The sequence below is a fragment of the Cnephaeus nilssonii genome (assembly GCF_951640355.1).
Source record: "Cnephaeus nilssonii genome assembly, chromosome: 4".
Lineage (NCBI taxonomy): Eukaryota > Metazoa > Chordata > Mammalia > Chiroptera > Vespertilionidae > Cnephaeus > Cnephaeus nilssonii.
The window spans coordinates 45461991-45483320 of NC_137075.1; the positions used below are offsets into that span (position 1 = coordinate 45461991).

The window sequence follows — 21330 nt, forward strand, 5'->3', positions numbered from 1 at the left end:
CGCGGCGGGCGGGCGTTCCACTCATTCCCGGCGCCGCCTGGGGAGGTGCGTCTCGGGCATGGCTGCGGCCGACCCTTGGGACCCGGCGTCTGCGCCAAACCCTGCCGGGCTACTGCTGGGCCATATCGTAGCGTCGGGGACAGTCACTCAGGTACGTGGGCGGCGATGGCGTCATTAAGGGGGTGCCCCCGGTGGCGACAGAAGGAGGCTGTGCATTGGTCCCGGCGGAGGCTGTCCTAGAGGAGGCTCAGGTGGAGCCCGTTCCAGGCCGCAGCAGATTCCGTTCTGCTAAAGCGGGGTTCGGAGTAGGTGGTGACTCGAGGAGACGGGGTTCCGGGTGTCTGCAGGCGAGTGATCCCAGGTCTGTTCGTGGGAGATGATAAAGACCGGTTTTCCCGCCTTTTTTTTTTTTTTTCTCCCCTCTTCAATCTAGCGCTACCATCTCTAGATTGTGTGAGGGGCGGGTTGGGAAACCGGCCAATGAAAGCATACGTTCCCTAACAAGTGAGGTATTGAAGCATATTTGGGGCGGGAGGCGCTGAGAGCGCCAGGGGAGACGCGCATCTTAAAGGGCCCCTCAAAAAAGTATTGGTGACCAAGACCTGAAAGACCTCGTAACCTGAATGGAGGAAGGGGTTAATTTTGAGAAGGAGAGACCAGAGAGATTAGCCCATGGGGTGGGCGGGGTGGGTCAGGTTGGGCAAGAAGAGCATGTTCACAGGCCAAAGGGAAGAAGCCAATGGAGGGAGAAATGGAAGATGTGAGGGAATACTGGAATACACGTGGCAAAAGTGACACGGGAATCGGAATTGAGGGAAATAAAGAAAATTTTAGATAATGAGGAAGTTGAGGAATATCACTCAGAAAGGAAACAGAAAAGTAGAAAGGTAAAATCACCTGCAGAGATGAGCAATATAAACATGATGAAAGATTTACGGAAAAGATACCACTTTTTATACTTAGAGCATTCTACTACCTTACAGTAGAAGAGAAGGAACTAAGGCCTAAGGAGACCAAGACATTTGCCCAAGGTCACTTACCTAGTGAAGCAGGATTAGGTACCAGAGTTCTCCCTTTCCTGACAGCATCTCTAAGATGACTTGTGACACATACTGCTGTGACACGATCTTGAAAGTGTAAACTTCTGTTGAAGAACTCTTCTCAATGACTTGAAGACCTAGTAACTGGAACTTATAGATTGTGTGGTGGGGGTACAAGGTGTAGTAATGAGTACATTGGAAGATAGGCAAAACATAACCACATCGCTCACCAGTTCTTACCTTCCTCGCTTCTCTCCTGTGTCTTCTTCCTACCAAGTTGCCTAGTACTCTCACCTGTTACCAATTCTGTAACAAAGTCATTGAACAAACTCATAAGACATTTGGGACTTATCCCTGTAGAGCTATTGACAGAAGAGAATAAACACCTAAACTAAGGAAGTAAGTCTCTGGTGAGAGAATTGATAGGTGAGCTGTTTGTTGGTGTAGGGCAGTGGCCGGCAAACTGCGGCTGGCGAGCCACATGCGGCTCTTTGGCCCCTTGAGTGTGGCTCTTCCACAAAATACCACAGCCTGGGCGAGTCTATTTTGAAGAAGTGGCATTAGAAGAAGTTTAAGTTTAAAAAATTTGGCTCTCCAAAGAAATTTCAATCGTTGTACTGTTGGTATTTGGCTCTGTTGACTAATGAGTTTGCCGACCACTAGTTGTTTGGGGGAGGAGCTTCCTAGTATCCTTCAAGTAACACTAATTAGACAGTTATCTGTTTTGCTTAGGTAAGTTCTGCCAATCCATAGCTCCATAAGACCATCTTACAGACTTACTGCAACTTTACATATGAAAACCTGCTTTAATTAGAAGGGTTTAGCTTAGGTTCTTTCAAAATGATGCATTATATGATCCCTTTAAACAGTCCATTTCTTAAGTGCACATCATCATTCCATGTGCATTAAAAATTAAGAGTAATGCTTAAAATTGTTGTGCTACAATTCTTCTAGGAAACATAGCTTGTTGAGTTTTGGTCTATCCGTGGGAGAATGATTTAGTGAAAGAAAGGATTAACTGTCTGTAGAATAATATGGGGCATTTGCTTTCTTTTGTTTTAGTGGCCTCACATTCTAGATCAAGCATGTCAAACTTGCGGCCCACAGTGAATATTTTTGCGGCCCAGCCAATATAGCGGTATGTAAGAAACGGGTTTAATAAAAATTTCGTAACTTAATTTTTACACTATCCTGTTATACATAATTATTAATAATGAATTGCAACGTTCGATAATGACTGATTACTATAGTTGTGTTGCAGTCATTTCCCTTATGCACCTTACATGCAGGCCCACCATTTCTCTCCACTAATACTAGCAGGGAATATTTTAGCAGCCGATTGCCACGTCATTAGTCTTGGTCTAACTTGTTTGGTGTGTGCAACAGGAAATATTTTGCTTTCAGAGAACAAGAAAAATAGGTTTATTTGCATTACGCTTATTAATTTGTGCAGTTATTCAGTGTCTGGTCAATTACTATTCAAGAAAAAATATTAATTTTTATTAAAATGTTCTATTATTTTATGTTAACGATTACTCATTTATTCCAGCCCTTTGTATTCAGCATGTCTCTATCAAAATAAACCTACGTTTCTATGAAAATTGAAGCTTTTGTTTTTTTGCGACCCACATAAACTTAAACCTTGTTTATTTGGCCCATGTTAGACTTTGAGTTTGACATGCTTGTTCTAGGTATTTTTCAGGCAAGTTTGAGTTAGTCATGGAATCTTGATTAAAGCTCCCTCTACTGGCAATGTGTAAGATAAGGATCTGGATCTACAAAACACCTAGGATCTACTATTTTCTAATATATATATTTTAGGGCTTAGTCACAATCCTCAAATAGTTAGAATTTCTGTTTACTAGAGGAATTTGACTGCTCTTTAATTCCTATCTTTTTTTTTTTTTGGCTCTCCCTTTCTTGAAGATTCTTATTTTCCCTCCGGTTTCTATCACAAGTTCTTGGCTAAGCTCCATTACCCTGTTGTTGAACCCAACAGTTTACTAATTTGCAAGTGAACAACTAGGATTAGTGTATACATATGGAGAGATAGAAAGACATCAGAGAGTGAGTAGGTTACAATGAGAAATGGAAGATGTTTTATTTTTCATTTACTTTTACCTGAGAGAGAGCAGAAAAAAAAGAGGGTATGATGGAAATGTAGTGTATTAGATGGTTCTCATTTCAGCCCTGATGCACACTGACAGTGTGAAGTTGGACTAACACTTAACCTTCACAATTTTCAATCTTTGCCATCAGTAAAATATCTTGTGTTACCTACCTCATTGAATGGTTAACTATCTGTTCAGTCACCTGAAGCAGGATCTTTGGAGTCTGTATTAACTTGACTTTATCCCTCATTACCCATATCAACTAGGACTTATCAATTCTATCTTCCCAGGGATTCATATCTCTGCCCAGTTTCCTTTTTAACTGCTATTGACTTATTCCACATTGTCATCTTCTCACCTGGAATGCTATAGCAGCCTCTTATCTAAATATCCAATCTTCATTCCTCCACTAGATTTGTTTGTTTGTTTGTTTGTTTGTTTGTTTCATATTGTTGGCTAGTTACCAGAATGCTTTATATTCTAACTAGAGGCCCAGTGCACGAAATTCCTGCACAGGGGGCGGGGGGGGGGGTGTCCCTCAGCCCAGCCTGCACCCGCTCCAATATGGGACCCCTCGAGGGATGTCCGACTGCCCGTTTAGGCCCGATCCCACCTAAACGGGCAGTCGGACATTCCTCTCACAATCCAGGACTGCTGGCTCCCAACTGCTCGCTTGCCTGCCTTCCTGATTGCCCCTAACCACTTCTGCCTGCCAGCCTGATCACCCCCTGACAGCCTGATTGATGCCTAACTGCTCTCCTGCCAGCCTGATTGCCCCTAACTGCCCTCCCTTGCAGGCCTGGTCACCCCTAACTGCCCTCGCCTGCAGGCCTGGTCACCCCCAACTGCCCTCCCCTGCAGGGTTGATCGCCTCCAACTGCCCTCCCTTGCAGGCCTGGTCCCTCTCAACTGTCCCCCTTGCAGGCCTGGTGCCTCCCAACTGCCCTCCCCTGCTGGCCATCTTGTGGTGGCCATCTTGTGTCCACATGGGGACAGGATCATTGACCACATAGAGGCAGCCATCTTGTGTGTTGGAGTGATGGTCAATTTGCATATTATTATTTTATTAGATAGGATAGAGGCCTGGTGCACGGGTGGGGGCTGGCTGGTTTGCCCTGAAGTGTGTCCCGGATCAGGGTGGGGGTTCCCTTGGGGCATGGGGCCTGGGCAAAGGGCCTGTGGTGGTTTGTAGGCCGACCATGCCCCCTGTCGAGCCCAAGCGGAGGCCCTGGGATCTGGGATTTATTTATCTTCTATAATTGAAACTTTGTAGCCTTAAGCAGAGGCCAGGGCAGGCCAGGGCTGGGGAAGCTTGGCTTCCTCCATCGCGGGGGGCAACTCAAGCCTCCTGCTCTCTCCAGCTCTGTGGCTGCCGCCATTTTGGGGGGATTTATTTATCTTCTATAATTGAAACTTTGTAGCCTTGAGTGGAGGCCTGGGCCCTCCAGGGTATGCGGAAAGCTTGGCTTTCTCCATTGCCAGAGAAACCCAAGCCTCCTGCTCACTCTGGCCGAAGCCATCTCGGTTGGGTTAATTTGCAGATTTGCTCCTGATTGGCTGGTGGCTGTGGCTTGTGGGTGTAGCGGAGTTATGGTTAATTTGTATATTACTCTTTTATTAGATAGGATAAAATGCACATAACAAAATTTGCCATTTTAACCATCTGAAAGTGTACAACTCAGTGGCATGAAGTACAGTCACAATGCTGTGAAACTAGTTTCAAAACTATTCTTTATCATTCCCCAATGGAAATCCCATACTCATTAAGATGTCACTCCCCATTCTTTCTTCCCCCAATCCCATTAGTTTTATTTTTAATTAGAGACCAGGTACACGAATTATGCATGGGTAGGGTCCGGCTGGCCCACCCCAATCGGGGCTGCCGGTGGTTGGCTGGTCAGCCCTGTCCCTGATAGGGGTAGGGGAGGCTGATCGAGGGTGGGGCCGGCCAGGGGGAGGAGCTGCAGGCAGTTGGCCGGCCCTGCCCCCTGGTTGAACTCCCGGTCGAACTCCCAGTAGAGGGGACAATTTGCATATTAGCCTTTTATTATAGGATTGCCAGTGCACATCATATGTACTGGCCAGTCGATCGGACGGTCAGTCACTTAGCCTTTTATATATAGATACTACCCACATTTACATTTTAATGTGTCCTAAAAAAATGTTTATGCACTTTGAATGGTTATAAAGTCCATTCATTTTCAAAATTTGAAAGAATCTACAGAAATGAGTAATTTTTTTTTTGTCAATGCCTGTTTTTAAACTGATGACCATTCTGGTCCAGGCACTGCTGATAATGCAAAGCAATAGAATTGCAAATATCAAGAATCATTTTGTTTGGTATTTGTGTGCCCTCGGTTCATCTACTGTTGCCAGTTTTATACCATGAACTTTATCTTTTATGTGTCTCCATAAAAAAAAAAAGTCTAGTGGCACTTTAGGATAAATTTTCTTTGTTCAAAGCTTAGTCTGGTCTCACCCATTATTTCAAATCAGTTAAACCTGAAAAGGAGTGAAAATTGAGTTATCAGCTGTTAAAGTGTGTATACATTTTTTTTGGACACTCTGTATGTCAAAAGTGAAGATTAATTTGGAGATGTAGTTTCTTGCATAATCACAGAAGAACATACAGGGTGTCCCAAAGATATGAATACATAGTGTAACAGCTGATGGCTCAATTTTGAAAATGAAATGTATTTTAATAAACACTGCCTTTATAATTATTCAAAGTATGTGTATATATTTTTTTGGACACCCAATATATGTTAGTACTAACACAGTTATTGAGCATTTATAATGTTAAGTCTTTTTATCTAGAATACATTTTCCTTTCCATTTGTCAGGAACTTATTAATGGCAGAGAACTCATTTTATTCTTTTTTTCTTTTATTTCAGAGAGGAACGGAGAGGGAGAGGGAGATAGAAACATCAATGATGACACAATCATTGATCGGCTGCCTTCTGCACACCCCATCCTGGGGATCGAGCCAGAAACCCAGGCATGTACCCTGCCTGGGAATCAAACTGTGACCTCCTGGTTCATAGGTCAATGCTCGACTATTGAGCCACACCAGCCAGGCTTTTTATTCATTCTTGAGTCTTCCATTTCCTATCTCAATAAATACCTTGATTTATTGGTTATTACATTGATTGAGCACATACTTCATAGCTTTTGCTATGAAGGGCCAGAGAGTAAATATTTGAGGATTTTCTTTCTATATGGTTGAAACTAGGCTGTTTTAGTCTGAAAGTAGCCATAGATAATAATTAAATGAGAGAAGCTGAGTTCCAATAAAACTTTATTTCTGGACTCTAAAATTTTAGGTTATATGCCACAAAAGAATTTTTTTATTTATTTTCCCCCCAACAACTGAAAAATATAAAACCCATTCTTAGCTCATGGGCTGTACAAAAACAGGCAGTTGTCTGCATTTAGCTCATGGACTATAGTTTCCTAACCCCTGTCCTATATGATCTCTAAAGTTCTTTCCTCTGCTAACTTTCTAGAAAAGCAGAAGATACAGAAAATGATGGATGAAGCCAAGAGATGAACAACATAATATTCTTATTCTGAGATAACCTGCAATTTAAGGAGGCAGTTTAACATAGAATGAAAGGATAAAAAGGAGGGGGTAGTCTTTTTAGAAGAGTAATTATGTCTGTGCAAAACATTCCTTTACCTAAGAGAGCAAGAATGTGAAAAGAAATAGTATGAATGATTTTAGCTAATTGAGGTCATTTAATGAATCTGATAAATGATTCCATGGGGGCAGGAGTGGAGGGAATGTTTGATTTTAGCCCCAAGAAGGTCAGAGAGACTATGTCTTGGTCATTTGTATAGGAGTATTTCTCCAACAAACTCAGCCTTAAAATCTTCTGATAAACTATCAGTAATGCAAATCTGTTGTGCCTTGTATTTTAGGAAATAGTACAAAGTGATTAAGTCTTTTCTTATTTTTTAAATATTTGAGCAGATGATTTGTGATATGGAGGTTTTAAAAACAGGAAATAAACATTGTTACTGTTGTACTCTGTATTGCATTTTTCTGTTGTACTCTGTATTGCATTTTTTCAGGGGCAGTGATGGATGTAATATATGCTTATATTTTAGACCTATGGGCATGCTTTTCCAATGCACAGAGAAACTTTTTGTGACATGCTGCTATTTCCTCTGTTTACTTTCCATTAGGAGATATTAGATATATCTAAGAAATCAACTCCTTGCTTTGTGAACTTCTCCAGGCTACAGCAGATCACAAATATTCAAGCTGAAATCAATCAGGTAAGTTATGTTGAACTTACTACTTCTAGTACAGGAAAACAAATCTTAATTGTTCCCAACAGCAATTCTCTTGCAATTAGAACAGTTTCTAGTACCTAACTGGGTAGGTGTTTACTTACGTAGTTTCCTGTTAATGAAATTGTAATAGTAACAGCAGTAGTTGGTAGTAGTAGCAGAAGCAGCAACAGGGCTTGCACACCAATGTGAAAAGCTTCAGTGAATCCCCTGGGCTCTCATAACAAATCCTTCTCCCTCCTCCCCTTAAATATTCCTGGTTAAAGTCTGTTTTTATCAGAGATTATCCTTTAATCAGGCTCCTTTCTGAGTGAGGTAAATATTATTTTTGTTCCTAATGCAGAAAGACCTGGAAATTGAACTTCTAAAACTAGAAAAAGATACAGCAGACATTGTTCATCCTTCTTTTTTGGGTAAGTGGTTTGGTTAAATGGGTGGGTAATTATTGGAATTTCAACTTTTTCTTGGATTACCTTAAATAAGCACCAGGCGTTATGATATACCATTATTTTTTCAGGTATTGCCCCAAGGCTAACAAAGTTTTCTATTTCTGTGTTCAAACAAAAGTCCTGTTGGCTTGCCTAGTGCAAATTGCATAAAAAGTGACCAAGGTGGGAGCTCCTCAAAATTAGGAGAACTTGAAAAACCAAAAAAAGGCTGAGAAACTTTTCAGATTAAAGGGGACTAAATGGACTTGACAGCCAAATCACAGTGTGTTCATAGATTGAATACTTGATTAGAAAACTTTTGCTGTCAAGACATTATTGGGATACTTGGTGATATTTGAATATGGGCTGTATTAAATATTGATAGTATTGTGCCAATGTTAAATTTTCTGAATTTGATACTTGTAGTTATATAAGAGATGGGAAATATATGCTGACATTTTAGAGGTAAAAGGTCATGATATCTGCAACTTACTCTCAAATGGGTCAGCAGAAAATATATGTAAGGGTGTGGAGAGAAAGAGGAAAAAAGAGAGACTGTAGCCAAGTGTTACCAGTTTGTGAGTCCAGGTGAAATGTATATGGCAGTTCAATGAACTATTCTTGAAACTTTTCTCTAAGTTTGAAAGTTAAAAATTTAAGTCCCAGCTGGTTAGAGCAGTGGTCAGCAAACCGCGGCTTGCGAGCCACATGCGGCTCTTTGGCCTCTTGAGTGTGGCTCTTCCACAAAATACCACGTGCGGGCGCGCACGTACAGTGCGATTGAAACTTCGTGGCCCATGCGCAGAAGTCGGTTTTCGGCTCTCAAAAGAAATTTCATTCGTTGTACTGTTGATATTTGGCTCTGTTGACTAATGAGTTTGCCAACCACTGGGTTAGAGCATCAGCCTGAGGACTGAAGGGTCATGGGTTCTATTCCGGTCAAGAGCACATACCTCAGTTGCAGGCTGGATCCCCGACACTGGTTGGGGCAGGTGCAGGAGGCAACCAGTCCATGTGTCTCTCTCTCTGTCTCTCCCCCTCCCTCCCACTCTCTCTAAAAATCAATGGAAAACATACCCTCAGGTGAGGAATAACAAAAAATAAGATAAATAAATAAAAGTTTAAAAGAAGAGGCCATTAACTGAATTCTAGGGCAAATATTGAAATGATCAGAAATAGCTTACAAGACAAATATTTGTTTTTTAATGATTGTGTAGAGTATTAGAGACAAAGATAGGAAAGGAGACATTATTTGAAGAATACGACACTGGCTATAAAAACTGAACTAGAAGTAGAGTTGAAAAACAGAATTTAGCAGTGGGTTTGGTTGTCAATAGGAAAAATAAGATAAAATGAAATTGATATTAGGAATAGCAAAGGGGAGATATTTAGGAGAGCAATGGTGAGATAATTTTGGCTGTATTAAACCAAAGCAAAGAAGAATTTATTAGTGATTTCAAAATGTACTTGTCCTGCTCTTGCCAGTGTGCTAAGTGGTTAGAGCACTAGCCCTCTCACCCAAGGGTTGCAGGTTCTATTCCTGGTCAAGGGCACATACCTGGGTTGCAGGCTTGATCCCCAGCACCAGTCGGGGAACATGCGGGAGGCAACCATTTGATGACTCTCATTTTCTCTCCCTCCTCCCCTCCTTTCCATTCTCTCTCAAAATCAATGGGAAAAATATCCTCAAGTGAGGATTAACAACAACAAAAATGTTTACTTGTCCTGTTGCTAACTATAATTACTGTTTCTGGTTTGTGTAGCTCAAAAGTGTCAAACTCTGCAAAGCATGAATAATCATTTGGAAGCAGTGCTAAAAGAGAAGAGGTCCCTCAGGCAAAGACTGTTGAAACCCATGTGCCAGGAAAACCTGCCTATTGAAGCAGTTTATCACAGGTTAGACTAAAAAGTAGACAATTAGCAATTACACGTTTTCTGAAGGTAGTTTAAACTAGTAGTTTTTTCATAGCATAATTCATTGAATAATATGTTAGTGATTGTATCTATTAACATTATTATTAATGCTAACACATTAAACCAGAAAGAAAATCCGTGGCTTTAAAAGTATAGCTATGGTGAAAAGAAAGGTATTCCTTTGTTCATATTGTTTTGGGAATTATAAATAATGATTTTAATGATAGAAATTAGATCCATAACATAGAGTAAATTGGGTAAAGTCATGTTTATTATATATAGACTGTTTTCTAGGAAGTAAAGTTATTGTTGCATTAATGTTGCCTATGTAGGGTGGGGCAAGAATAGGATTACAATTGTGAGTATTCGAAACACAGAGTTAATTCTTGTATAATTGTTATTGTATTATTTTCCATATGAACAACTGTAAACCTACTTTTGCCCCACTCTGTATATACAAATTCTGTTGGGGGAGTTTAAGCAGGGACAGATGAAAACAATGTCAACTAAAGGAGGGAAAACAGTGAGTTCTGGTCTCATCTCTGTTGTTTATATGCCTCAAAGACTTAGACAAATGATTTAAATTTTTTGCCTCAGTTTCCCAATCCATAGATGCTTTCTGTTCCTTACTTCCTCATGGGTGTGTTGCAAGTACCAAACTGAAGATGTAAGTTATTATTAGTAATAAAGTAATAAAGTAAAGAAGCAGGCATCTGGAAATCTGATTGCTGACTTTCTCCACCAGTGCCTCACTAACTGACCCTGAGCAAATCAGTATCTTCCCTTGAGTATCAGGTATTTTTTTAATCTTACAGTAATATAATAGATATACAAATCCATTCTTGTGGATTTATTCAGTATCTATTCAGTACAGTAAAATACCATTAATGTACATATTATACATTGTATATATCAGAAGAACTGAATAATGATTTTAAAGCATCTTGCAAATGCAAAGATTCAAAGTAGTTTTATTTGTAGGCTATTTCAGTGAAGTACATTTGTTCTTATTGTCTTCAGTCATCACTGAGAATTAGTATTTTGAAATGGCTTTATCACTGATTTTTCCATGAATGCAGAAAGGTTATAATTGACTCATTGGGTTGATTGTAATTATTTTATCTCATATTGAAAGTCCTAATTAAAAGGGAAAAAGGAAAAAAAAAAAAAGAACAAAAACAAACAAACAAAAAAAAGAAAAAGAAAAGGGAAAAAGGAGAACACAAAATAACTACACTAAAATAAAATAGTAATTGACTTTTTTTCTCCCTCTTTCAGATACATGGTACATTTGCTAGAGTTGGCAGTGACTTTTATTGAGAGATTAGAAACCCATCTTGAAACAATTAGAAATATTCCTCATTTAAACACAAATCTAAAGAAAATGGTGAGTATTAACAATAGCATTTAAGTACCTCATCAACTCCTTTCACACTACTTTTAGCTATTTTTTTTTAAATTGATTTCAGAGAGAAAGGGAGAGGGAAAGAGAGCTAGAAACATCAATGAGAAAGAATCATTGATCTGCTGCCTCCTGCATGCCCCCTACTGGGGATCGAACCATCATCTGGGCATGTGCCCTGATCAGAATTGAACCCGGGACTCTTCAGTCTACAGGCTGACGCTCTATCCACTGAGCCAAACCAGCTAGGGCACTTTTAGCTTTCTTTAGTTCTATTTTATACTAGAATCTCAAATGTCTGACCTACTTGTTTAACTTTTTTTTTTTTTTAATATATTTCTTTATTGATTTCAGAGAGTAAGGAAGAGGGAGAGAGAGAAAAAAACATCAACGATGAAAGAGAATCATCGATCAGCTGCCTCCTGCACACCCCCCACCAGGGACTGAGCCCGCAACCTGGGCATGTGCCCTTGGCCAGAATGGAACCTGGAACCCTTCAGTCCACAGGGCAATGCTCTATTCACTGAGCCAAATAGGCTAGGGCTGTTTAACTTTTTTGATGGTTAATATGAGTGAATCCTATATAATAAAAGCCTAATATGCTAAGTGTCGGGTTGGCCGTTCAACCAACCAAAGCGTAATATGTTAATGATATGCTAAGGCTGCTCAACTGCTCGCTATTATGTGCACTGACCACCAGGGGCAGACAGTTGACCAGTCGACCAGTCACTATGACGTACACCAGGGGGCAGACCCTCCGACCGGTATGTTAGCTTGCTGCCGGGGTCCAGCTGATCGGGATTGAGCGAGACTGGCCGGACACGCCCTGGAGCCCTCCCGCGGTCCCTCCCTGGCTGCCATCCTCCTGCGTTCCTCCCCAGCCCCGATGGTGCACCAGTGGGGTCTCTCAGCCTGGCCTGCACCCTTGCAATCTGGGACCCCTCGGGGGATGTCGGAGAGCCAGTTTTGGCCTGATCACACAGGCCAGGCTGAGGGACCCCACTAGTGCACAAATTCGTGCACTGGGCCTCTAGTTATTTTATAAAATCAAGATACTATTTCTTTTTTTTATATTATTTTTCTTTAATAGTCATTTTACATTCTTTTATTCCAGTATTTAATAAATATGTATTCTCTTCATTGTGCAAGGTATCATGAGATAAACAGGTCTGACTAATCCCTGTCATCAAATTCTACTTCATAATATATTTGCACAATGAGTATAGCAAAGAATTATAAAGAAGATTAGAAGCCCGATACACGAAGATTCATGCTAGAATGGGCTTTCCTTTCCCTGTCTGCTGACACCACCTTTCCACTCCAGCCCAGCCCCTTTCCGCACAGGCCCCGGAGCCACCTCTTTCCGTTCCGGGAGCTGCCTCTTTCCGCCCCGGCCCCACCTTCCCACGCTACCCAGAGGCCCTGAGAGACCAGGGGTGGGGCAGAATGCCTGCGTCATTGCCACCCCGGTCACTCAGCGCCTGTGTATGCAAATTAACCACCATCTTTGTTGGGTTGATTTGCATATCACTCCTGATTGGCTGGTGGCGGTACGGTCAATTTACATGTTTGTCTATTATTAGGTAAGATGCTTTCTATTAAGCACAGAAAAGGGTGGGATTGCTTCCACTTTAGGGAGATGGGGAGTAGGATAGGGGGTCGGAATACTTCAATAAAGTTTTATATAGGAGTTAGTAGTGAGCTGAATCTTGAGGAACCAGTGAGGCTTGGACATGCTTCAGAAAGAATAGTTTACCCAAAAGCAGCAGTGTGAGTAAAGACATGAAAATTAGAGAGCACAATGCCCTGGCTAGGTAGCTTGATTGGAACATTATCCCAATACTCCATGGTGTGGGCTCAATCCCCGGTTAGGGCACATAACAAGAAAGTCAACCAATGAATGCATAAGTGGAACAACGAATTGATATTTCTTTCTCTCTCTCTCTCTCTCTCTCTCTCTCTCTCTCTCTCTCCCTCTCTCCCTCTCTCTCTCTCTCTCTCTCTCTCTCTCTTCCTCCCTGTCTCCCTCTCTCTGAAAATCAGTAAATAAAAATTAAAAAAGGAAAGAAAATTAGAAGAGCACAGTAGCTTGAGGGAAGAGTGGTACTCCACTTTGGTTAATACTTAAAGGTATTGAGAGGGAAATTAACTCAGGGTTAGTTATGGCTTGCCTTGAAAACCAGACTGAGAAGTTTAGACTTGACTGTCTGAGTACTGGGGAACTATTGAATTTTTGATTTTTAGAGAAAGGCACAGAGGAGCGACTTGATCAGAACTGTACTTTAATAATGGAGGAAATATTAAATAGAGTGGACTGAACCTTGCCACTCAGTGTGGACAGAGAACATCAGTGTAAGCATCACCTGGAAGCTTGTTAGAAATGCAGAATTGCAGATTTCATTCACCTTATTATACCTTCACAATCTGAATCTACAGTTTAACAGGTTCCTCAGGTGATTCCTATGCACAATAAAGTTTGATAAACTGTGTGCTAGAGGACTAGGCAAAGGAACCGAAGGCAAAGAAACTTGGAGAATAAATATAGTTATTCAGACAAAAGATTTAAAGCTGAGGAATACAAAGGATTGTGTAGATTTTTATATTTTGAAGGTCTAATTTCTAGAATTTGGCTACTTTTTGGAACACATCCAAGGTAATGAAATTTCTATCCTTGCTGACTTGAGGGTGAGTAGGAGCAAAAAATTAAAGAAGTTAATGGGTTTGTTTTTTTGTAATGTCTTGCATAGATAGTAAATGTTCAGTCATTGTTGAATTGCAGTTAAATTGAGATTGAATGTATATCCAGATGGAGTTTTCCAACAGACTGAAATGTGGGACTGAATTTTAGGAAGGAAATTAGTTTGACAATGTAGATTGAAGGTCATCTGCATAGAGGTGATAATTGAAGACAGGAGAGGTGACTTGAAGAAAAACTGTGTCTATAAGAAGTGGGAGAGCACAATTTTAAGGCGCCTTTGTATTCAGGGGCTGAAATCATAACCATTTGTGATATAGTAGTGATATATTATGACAGGCATAATTTCTCTCTTATTTTCCCCTTCTTTCATGTGTTACAGAGCAAGGCTTTAGCCAAGATGGATATTTTGGTGACTGAGACAGAAGAACTGGCAGAGAATATACTCAAGTGGCGAGAACAACAAAAGGAAATTTCTTCTTGTATCCCAAAAATATTAGCTGAAGAAAATTATCTTCACAAATATATTATAACACCATAACGCCTTCTTTATCTTTACTTCTAAAGTTCATGTCCAAGCTATTAATGTCAAATGATACAACTGATTCAATTAAGCAAAAATGATTTCTTTTTGCTTAATTGTATGTAGTCGTGTGAAGTCCATTTCTAGTCAGTGATAACATGTGTATTTATAGGCTTTACTGCTAGCAATACTAAAAGGGCCCTCTCTATGTCAGAGTACTAAAATTCCAAGTTCATTAAGACCAAACTAAATTTTCCTTTGTGTGTATAATATGTATACACACATATATATTATTATTTTGTATTTATTTATGTATTTATTTTGGTTAATCCTCACCTGAGCATATTTTTCCATTGATTTTTAGTGAGAGTAGAAGGGAGGAGGAGAGACAGAAACATGGATGTGAGAGAAACACATCGATTGGTTGCCTCCTATACATGCCTTAACCAGGGCCGGGGATCAAGCCTGCAACTGAGGTATGTGCCCTGGACCAGAATTGAACCCAGGATCCTTTAATCTGCTGGCCAATGCTCTATCTACTGTGCCAAACTGGCTAGGGCTCTTTTATATATTTTCATTCCACTTTTGAATAAAACTTATGAAGATCAAGTATAACTGTGACAGTTTATTAACATGAGTATATTATCCAGATCTCAGGCAGACTCTATATGTCTTTTTTTAATTCTTGTTTCTGAATTAGAGGAGTCTTGAATCTAAATATATGTTGATTATTCCTATGAGATTGTCACTAAATGTGCAAAAAATAGTAACATACTATCTTTTGTAAGGCTTGCCTGCAAGGTGGGTCCTTTGCTGGTATCTGGGGACTTAAATTTCAAGAGGTTTCCCTCCACTCAATAATAATAGTTGTTTTCTGTGATTAATCTATTTGTACAGTGTGGTTTGTGCTGAACACCTGCTTTCCTTCTGGAAGTCTAAAATTTTGGTACATGCTAGGCAGAAGGTACTTATGTGACTAGCCTGCAGAAATAACTGAGCCTAGCATCTCTTTCATAGTAGACATTGCACAATGTCACAACTCAGGTGCTGAAGGAATTAAGCATATCCTATGTAACTTCTACTGGCAGAGGACTCTGGAAGCTATCTGTGCCTGGTTTACCCCAGGCTTTGTCCCGTATACCTTTTCCCTTTGCTCTTTTGATTTTATGTTTTTTCTGTAATAAATCATAGCCATGAAAACAGTGATATGCTGAGTCCTGTGAATCCTCCAAGCATGTCATCAAACTCTGACACATTGAGCAATTCCTGAGGGTGTTCACTGACAGCCTTAGAAAGAGGCAAAGAAAAAGGCACATTATGGTAGATCTTTTAGAGGTTTACATTATGAGGTACTCAGATATTTTACCTATCTGAGATTATTGTGCATATAAAAGGAAGTGGTATACTAAGATTTACTAATACTAAGCCTCAGGATGTATCCATTGTGTCAATACTGTAACTATTCCTGGCTTATTTTTAGATGTGGGGTTCTCTTTTGCTTTAAGAATGTGTGCATCAGTCCTGGCTGGTGTGGTGCAGTGGGTTGGCCATCATCCCACACACCAAAAAGTTGCCAGTTGATTCCTCGTCTACTTACACTGGGTCGTTATTTTTATACTGTTACATTCTCTGTATCACGGGGGTTGACCAATCCTTATATTCATCACACTCATCACAGTGGATGAATAAAGTAGTTGTTCATAAGGAAACATTGCCAAAATATATCCTGCTAAAACAACCAGGGATCTTTTGAAGCCTACTTTCCTGACTTTTGCAAATGGGATATAAAACAATGGTCATAACATGTTAAACATCGTCTAGCACATAAGTAAAACTTTCAGTTGTATTTCATCAGAAATCTGTTCAAGTCTGCTTTTTATAATAATAAAATAAACTTTTGCATACTCCCAACTGTAAACTTATTTTGCCCCATCCTGTACATAAACTATATCATTTATAATAAGGGTGATACATATATCATGTCTTTTGCAAAATAGAAAATAAATCTAATTTCTAACTAAAATTGTGTGGCCCTTACCTGAATTCTATGCGATAGGAAGGAAAGATTCTCTAACTTAAACAATAAAAGTATAGGCAATACAGGCTGTCTGACTCTCAAAAGCTTGAGGTAAGTTGAGCCTGAGGTCAACTTAATCAGCTTAACAATAACCCACAACCATCGGACCAACTAAACCCTGAGGTCAACTTAAAAGAGAAAAGCTAATTTAGTACTGTGCTATAGTCAATAAGTGCTGATCAATTTTTTTTTTTAATTCAGCTTTTAGACCTGTGGATACTAAAAAGTAGCTCAGGAAAGTCTTTCTACTTACACTGGGAAGTGTGTGAAATTTGTGAATTCACTTTCAGCATAATAATGATGCCACTTTTCGAGGACTATTCTGGAACAATTGTGCTGCTGCCTGGTCTTTCTAACACTTTTCGTATTTTACTGCTTCCTCTGAAATAACACTGCCAGACCCCCTGTTATCCTCTCAAATTTTAAAGGCAGGAAAATAGTCTGAGGAATAGGAAAATCCAAAGGGTCTCTTGATATGCAAAATATGATAGAGTGGACATAGTAAAACTAATGTATTGTGGAATTTCCTGAGATAACAAAGAAGTTATTCCACAATTTAGAGAATCCACTCATGTAATTAAGTTTACTTTGAAAATAGAATAATTTGAGATAAGCAGATCACATTTTAGAGTTCTTTGAATTTTCCCTTTTTCTTTTTTTCCCATTCCAAGTTATATTTTCCCCTGTACTTTTGGAAACGTCTTCTCATGCTTTTAGGAAATGATTTCCATTAGAATGTGATAAGAACAAGTGTGCCATTATCAATTTATGAGTCTTTCCTGGAAGACTAACTTGACAGACTTCCAAAGTAATGTCCATCGCTAGCTACACATTTCCCCCATCTTTCAGGTAATTTGTGGATACTGTCCCAATAGAACTTTTCTTGTTTTGAGGCAAACCATTCAGAGACCCAATTTTCCATTTCTTCGTATGTTTTGAAGTGCTGCTCAGAAAGTGTTCCATCGATAGGAACAAGTGCTAATCTGAAGGAGCAAGGTCTGATAAATACAGCGGATGGGTTAATACTTCCCAGGTGAGATCTTTTAACGTGTCTTTAACTGGTTTTGAAGCGTGTGATGGTGTGTTATCATGAAGCAAAATTACTTTGCCGTGTCTTCTGGCACATTCTGGTCATTTCACAATCAAAACGTGGTTCAAATTGATTATTTGATGTCGGTAGCGATCAGTATTAACGGTTTCACCTGTTTTAGAAGCTTATAATACACCACACCTTCCTGATCCCATCAAACGCAGAGCATTGTCTTCTTTCTGAAGCAATTTGGCCTTGTAGTCGATGTTGATGGTTGACCTGGATCAACCCATGATTTTGTGCTTTTGGGATTCTCAAAATAAATCCACTTTTCAGCGCCAGTCACAATTCGATGCAAAAAAGACTTTCTTTTGTGCTGTTGAAGCAACATTTTACTGATGACTTCGATTTTCCATTTGTCTTTCGTTCACTTGGTGTGGCACCCATTTTCCTTCCTTTAAAATCTTTCCCATTGCTTGTAAATGATGGGAAATTGTTTGCTGAGTGAAGTTTAACCTTTCTGCAAGTTGTTTTTGAGTTTGACACACATCTTCATCTAATAATGCTTATAATTGTTGGTCTCCAAACTTTTTCGGTTGACTTGGATGTTGTCTTTCACATCGAAATCATCACTTTTAAAGCGTTTCAACCAGCGTTCACAAGTATCTTGAGATGGATGGAGCATGTTCACCATAAGCTTCCCGAAGTATACGACAATTTTCAGCAGCACTTTCTTCAAAATAAAGTAATGGATTAAAACTTCCCGCAAATGCTTTATTTTTGGCATAAAATTCGACATTTTTAAGTGTAAAAATATTTATGATGTTAATACCTTCAGAAAATTTGACATGAAGTTTTTAAGCTTGTTGTCAATACAACAAAATAGCATACACATCAAATCGTATATATATCAACATATGTGTAACTCTATTGAAAAAAATCCGCATTATTAACCGGTACATCTAGTAGTTGTTATACTGTATTGTTTAGGGAATAATGATAAGAAAAAAAAAGTCTGTACATGTTCAATACAGACACAGCCATTGTAGGTCTAACTGCTTAGTACACATCAGCAACAATGTAGTTTCTACTTTTTTTTTTTTTTAATGTTTTCAATATATGGTTGCTTGGCTCTGCAGATGTGGAACCAAAGGATAGGGAGGGCTGACTATATGCTTAAATCCATGATTTTATAATAATATTTAAAATAACATCAATCATTTATTAACCATCTTTGGGAAGTGCTAGGGAACCCAACTTATTTTGACAATTGGTAATTGAAACAGTATTTGTGCTGCTTTGCAATGTGAACTGTACCTCAGGGTAATCAAATAGTTGATGAGAAAAAGTTTCTTTTTATAGAAGTATTTTAACTCATAAATGAAGAATGGTAAAAGTAGAGTATCATCACTTTGCAACCCTGTGATATTGTGATTTATAAGAAATTTAGTGTGTCCCCCCAAAATGTGTACACACTTTGAATAATTATTAAATTTGAAAATAAAGATCAGCTGTTAAGTGTGTATACATTTTTTTATATATATATTTTATTGATTTTTTACAGAGAGGAAGAGAGGGATAGAGAGTTAGAAACACCGATGATAGAGAAACATCGATCAGCTGCCTCTTGCACAACCCCTACTGGGGATGTGCCCACAACCAAGGTACATGCCCTTGACCGGAATCGAACCTGGGAGCTTTCAGTCCGCAGGCTGACACTCTATCCACTGAGCCAAACCGGTTTCGGCAAGTGTGTATACATTTTTATGTGACACCCTATATATATGATACTAGGGGCCTGATGCACGAAATTCGTACAAGAGTAGGCCTTCCTTCCCCTGGCTACTGGCACCAGCTTCCCTCCAGCACCCAGGACCTAGGCTTCCCTCACAAAAGGAGGCCCCGCCCAGCTGCCTGGGCCTCCATCTGTGGGGCGATCATGGGGCGATGGCTAGGCCCCCAACCAATTGCATCGCACCCGCCTTGGCGGTCCTGGAGCCAGTGGGTGTCATAGCGTGGTCCCAGATGGTTATCCGGATGGTTGTCTGGATGGTAGTTCCGCTGCTCGGCCGTTTGGTTGATTTGCATATTATGCTTTTATTATATAGGATGGTCTTCATCCCTGTTTCTGGCACACTGTAGTTTGTTTCTATGATTTGGCTAATTGTGAATAATGCAATAAATATGGAGGTGCAAATTTATTTTCAAGATAGCACTTTTATTTTCTTCAGTTAAATACTCAGAAGTGGTATTGCTGGATCATAAGGTAGTTGTATTTTTTTTGAGAAACCTCCAGACTGTTTTCCCTAAAACAGTGATTCTTTTCACTGCAAAGCACAGTGAGTAGAGAAGCCATCAGAAGACTAGGATTTCAGGTGCATCTGAACTGTAAACCAGCTGCCCCTGCCCCAATACTTTAGGGAAGGGTACTTTCAAATAGATGAGAGAGAAGAGACTGGGTAGGTGAACTGCTTCAGGAACATGCCTGATGTGACTCATTGTCTCTGTTACCACCACTGGAGTACTAAACTAGCCTCCTGACTGGTCTCTCTTGGGTTCACATCCTTCCCCATTCATCAGAACGGTCTCAAAACAGCAGTCAGAGTAATCTTCCAAAAGCATAAATCACATTTTATTCTACTCCTTAAAACTTTCCAGTGGTATTTATCTTTCTCTGACTGGCTTATTTCACTTAGCATAATACTCTCCAGTTCATCCATGCTGTTGCAAATGATAAGAAATATCACATGATCTCACTCATTTATGGAATATAATGAACAACAAACTGATGAACAAAAACAGATCCAGAGACAGAGAAGCATCGATCAGACCGTCAAACCTCAGAGGGAAAGTAGGGGAGGGTGGGGTAAGGGGGAGAGATCAACCAAAGGACTTGTATGCATGCATATAGGCCTAACCAATAGACACAGACAACAGGGGGGTGAGGAGCATGAGGGGGGGGGGGGGGGATAATGACACAAATGTAATAACTTAATCAATAAATTAAAAAATAATTAAAAAAAAACTTTCCAGTGGTTTTTCCAGCTCACCTAGAATAAAATCTAAAAACTTTGCCATGGCCTCATGCTATCTCTAATGACTGTCACTCCATTGTACCCCACAATGGAGCTTTCTTGCTGTTACTCTAACATTCCATGCTCTCTCCAAGCTCAGGTCCTTTACATTGATCTGTTCCCTGTCTCTGGAATTGTCCTTCTTCTAGATAATTGCATACTCTTCTTTTAATTTTTATTTATTTACTAGAGGCCAATTGCACGAATTTGTGCACGGGTGGGGTCCGGCCAGCCCCCCTGATGGAGGCCGATCAGGCCTGGCCAGAGGGGAGAGGAGCTGTGGGCAGTTGGCCGGCTGGCACCGCCCCCAATCGGGGTGGAGGACCGATTGGAGGGGTTGGGGGTGTGGACCGCTGGGGGGAGGGGCCGTGGGCCGTTGGCTGGCTGGCTCCACCCCCAATTGAGGTGGGGAGGCTGGCTGGGGGCATGGCCAGCCAGGGGAGGGGCCACCCCGATTGAGCTGGTTGGCCGGCTATAGTGTGCGTCATAGCGACCCATAATTCCAGTTGTTATGGTGTTCCAGTTGCTTGGCTTTTATATAGATAGATTTTTTGAGAGAGAGGAAGGGAGAGAGAAACATCAATTTGTTGTTCCACTTATTTATGCATTCATTGGTTGATTCTTGTATGTGCCCGCAACCTTGCTATATCATGATGATGTTGTGACCAACTGAGCTACCAGGCCAGGGCAGCATACTCTTCTTCTACATCCTTCAGATTTTCCTCAAGTGTCACATTCT

General features: G+C 40.2%; 1 protein-coding gene across 2 annotated transcripts; it reads left to right on the top strand.

Annotated features, from left to right (window-relative positions):
- The first annotated feature begins 34 nt into the window (after positions 1-34).
- Positions 35-16428, top strand: HAUS2 (HAUS augmin like complex subunit 2). 2 transcript variants are annotated; one of them, XM_079768423.1, is made up of 6 exons: positions 35-151; positions 7341-7433; positions 7792-7861; positions 9640-9772; positions 11069-11177; positions 14270-16425. In XM_079768423.1, the coding sequence occupies exons 1-6, from the start codon at positions 59-61 to the stop codon at positions 14426-14428; spliced, it is 657 nt and encodes a 218-aa protein (XP_079624549.1). In that variant the 5' UTR covers positions 35-58; the 3' UTR covers positions 14429-16425. The 2 variants fall into 2 exon arrangements, with proteins under 2 accessions (XP_079624549.1, XP_079624550.1); XM_079768424.1 differs by lacking the exons at positions 35-151; positions 7341-7433; positions 7792-7861; positions 9640-9772 and adding an exon at positions 9779-10585 and having other exon boundaries at positions 14270-16428.
- The last annotated feature ends 4902 nt before the right edge of the window (positions 16429-21330 follow it).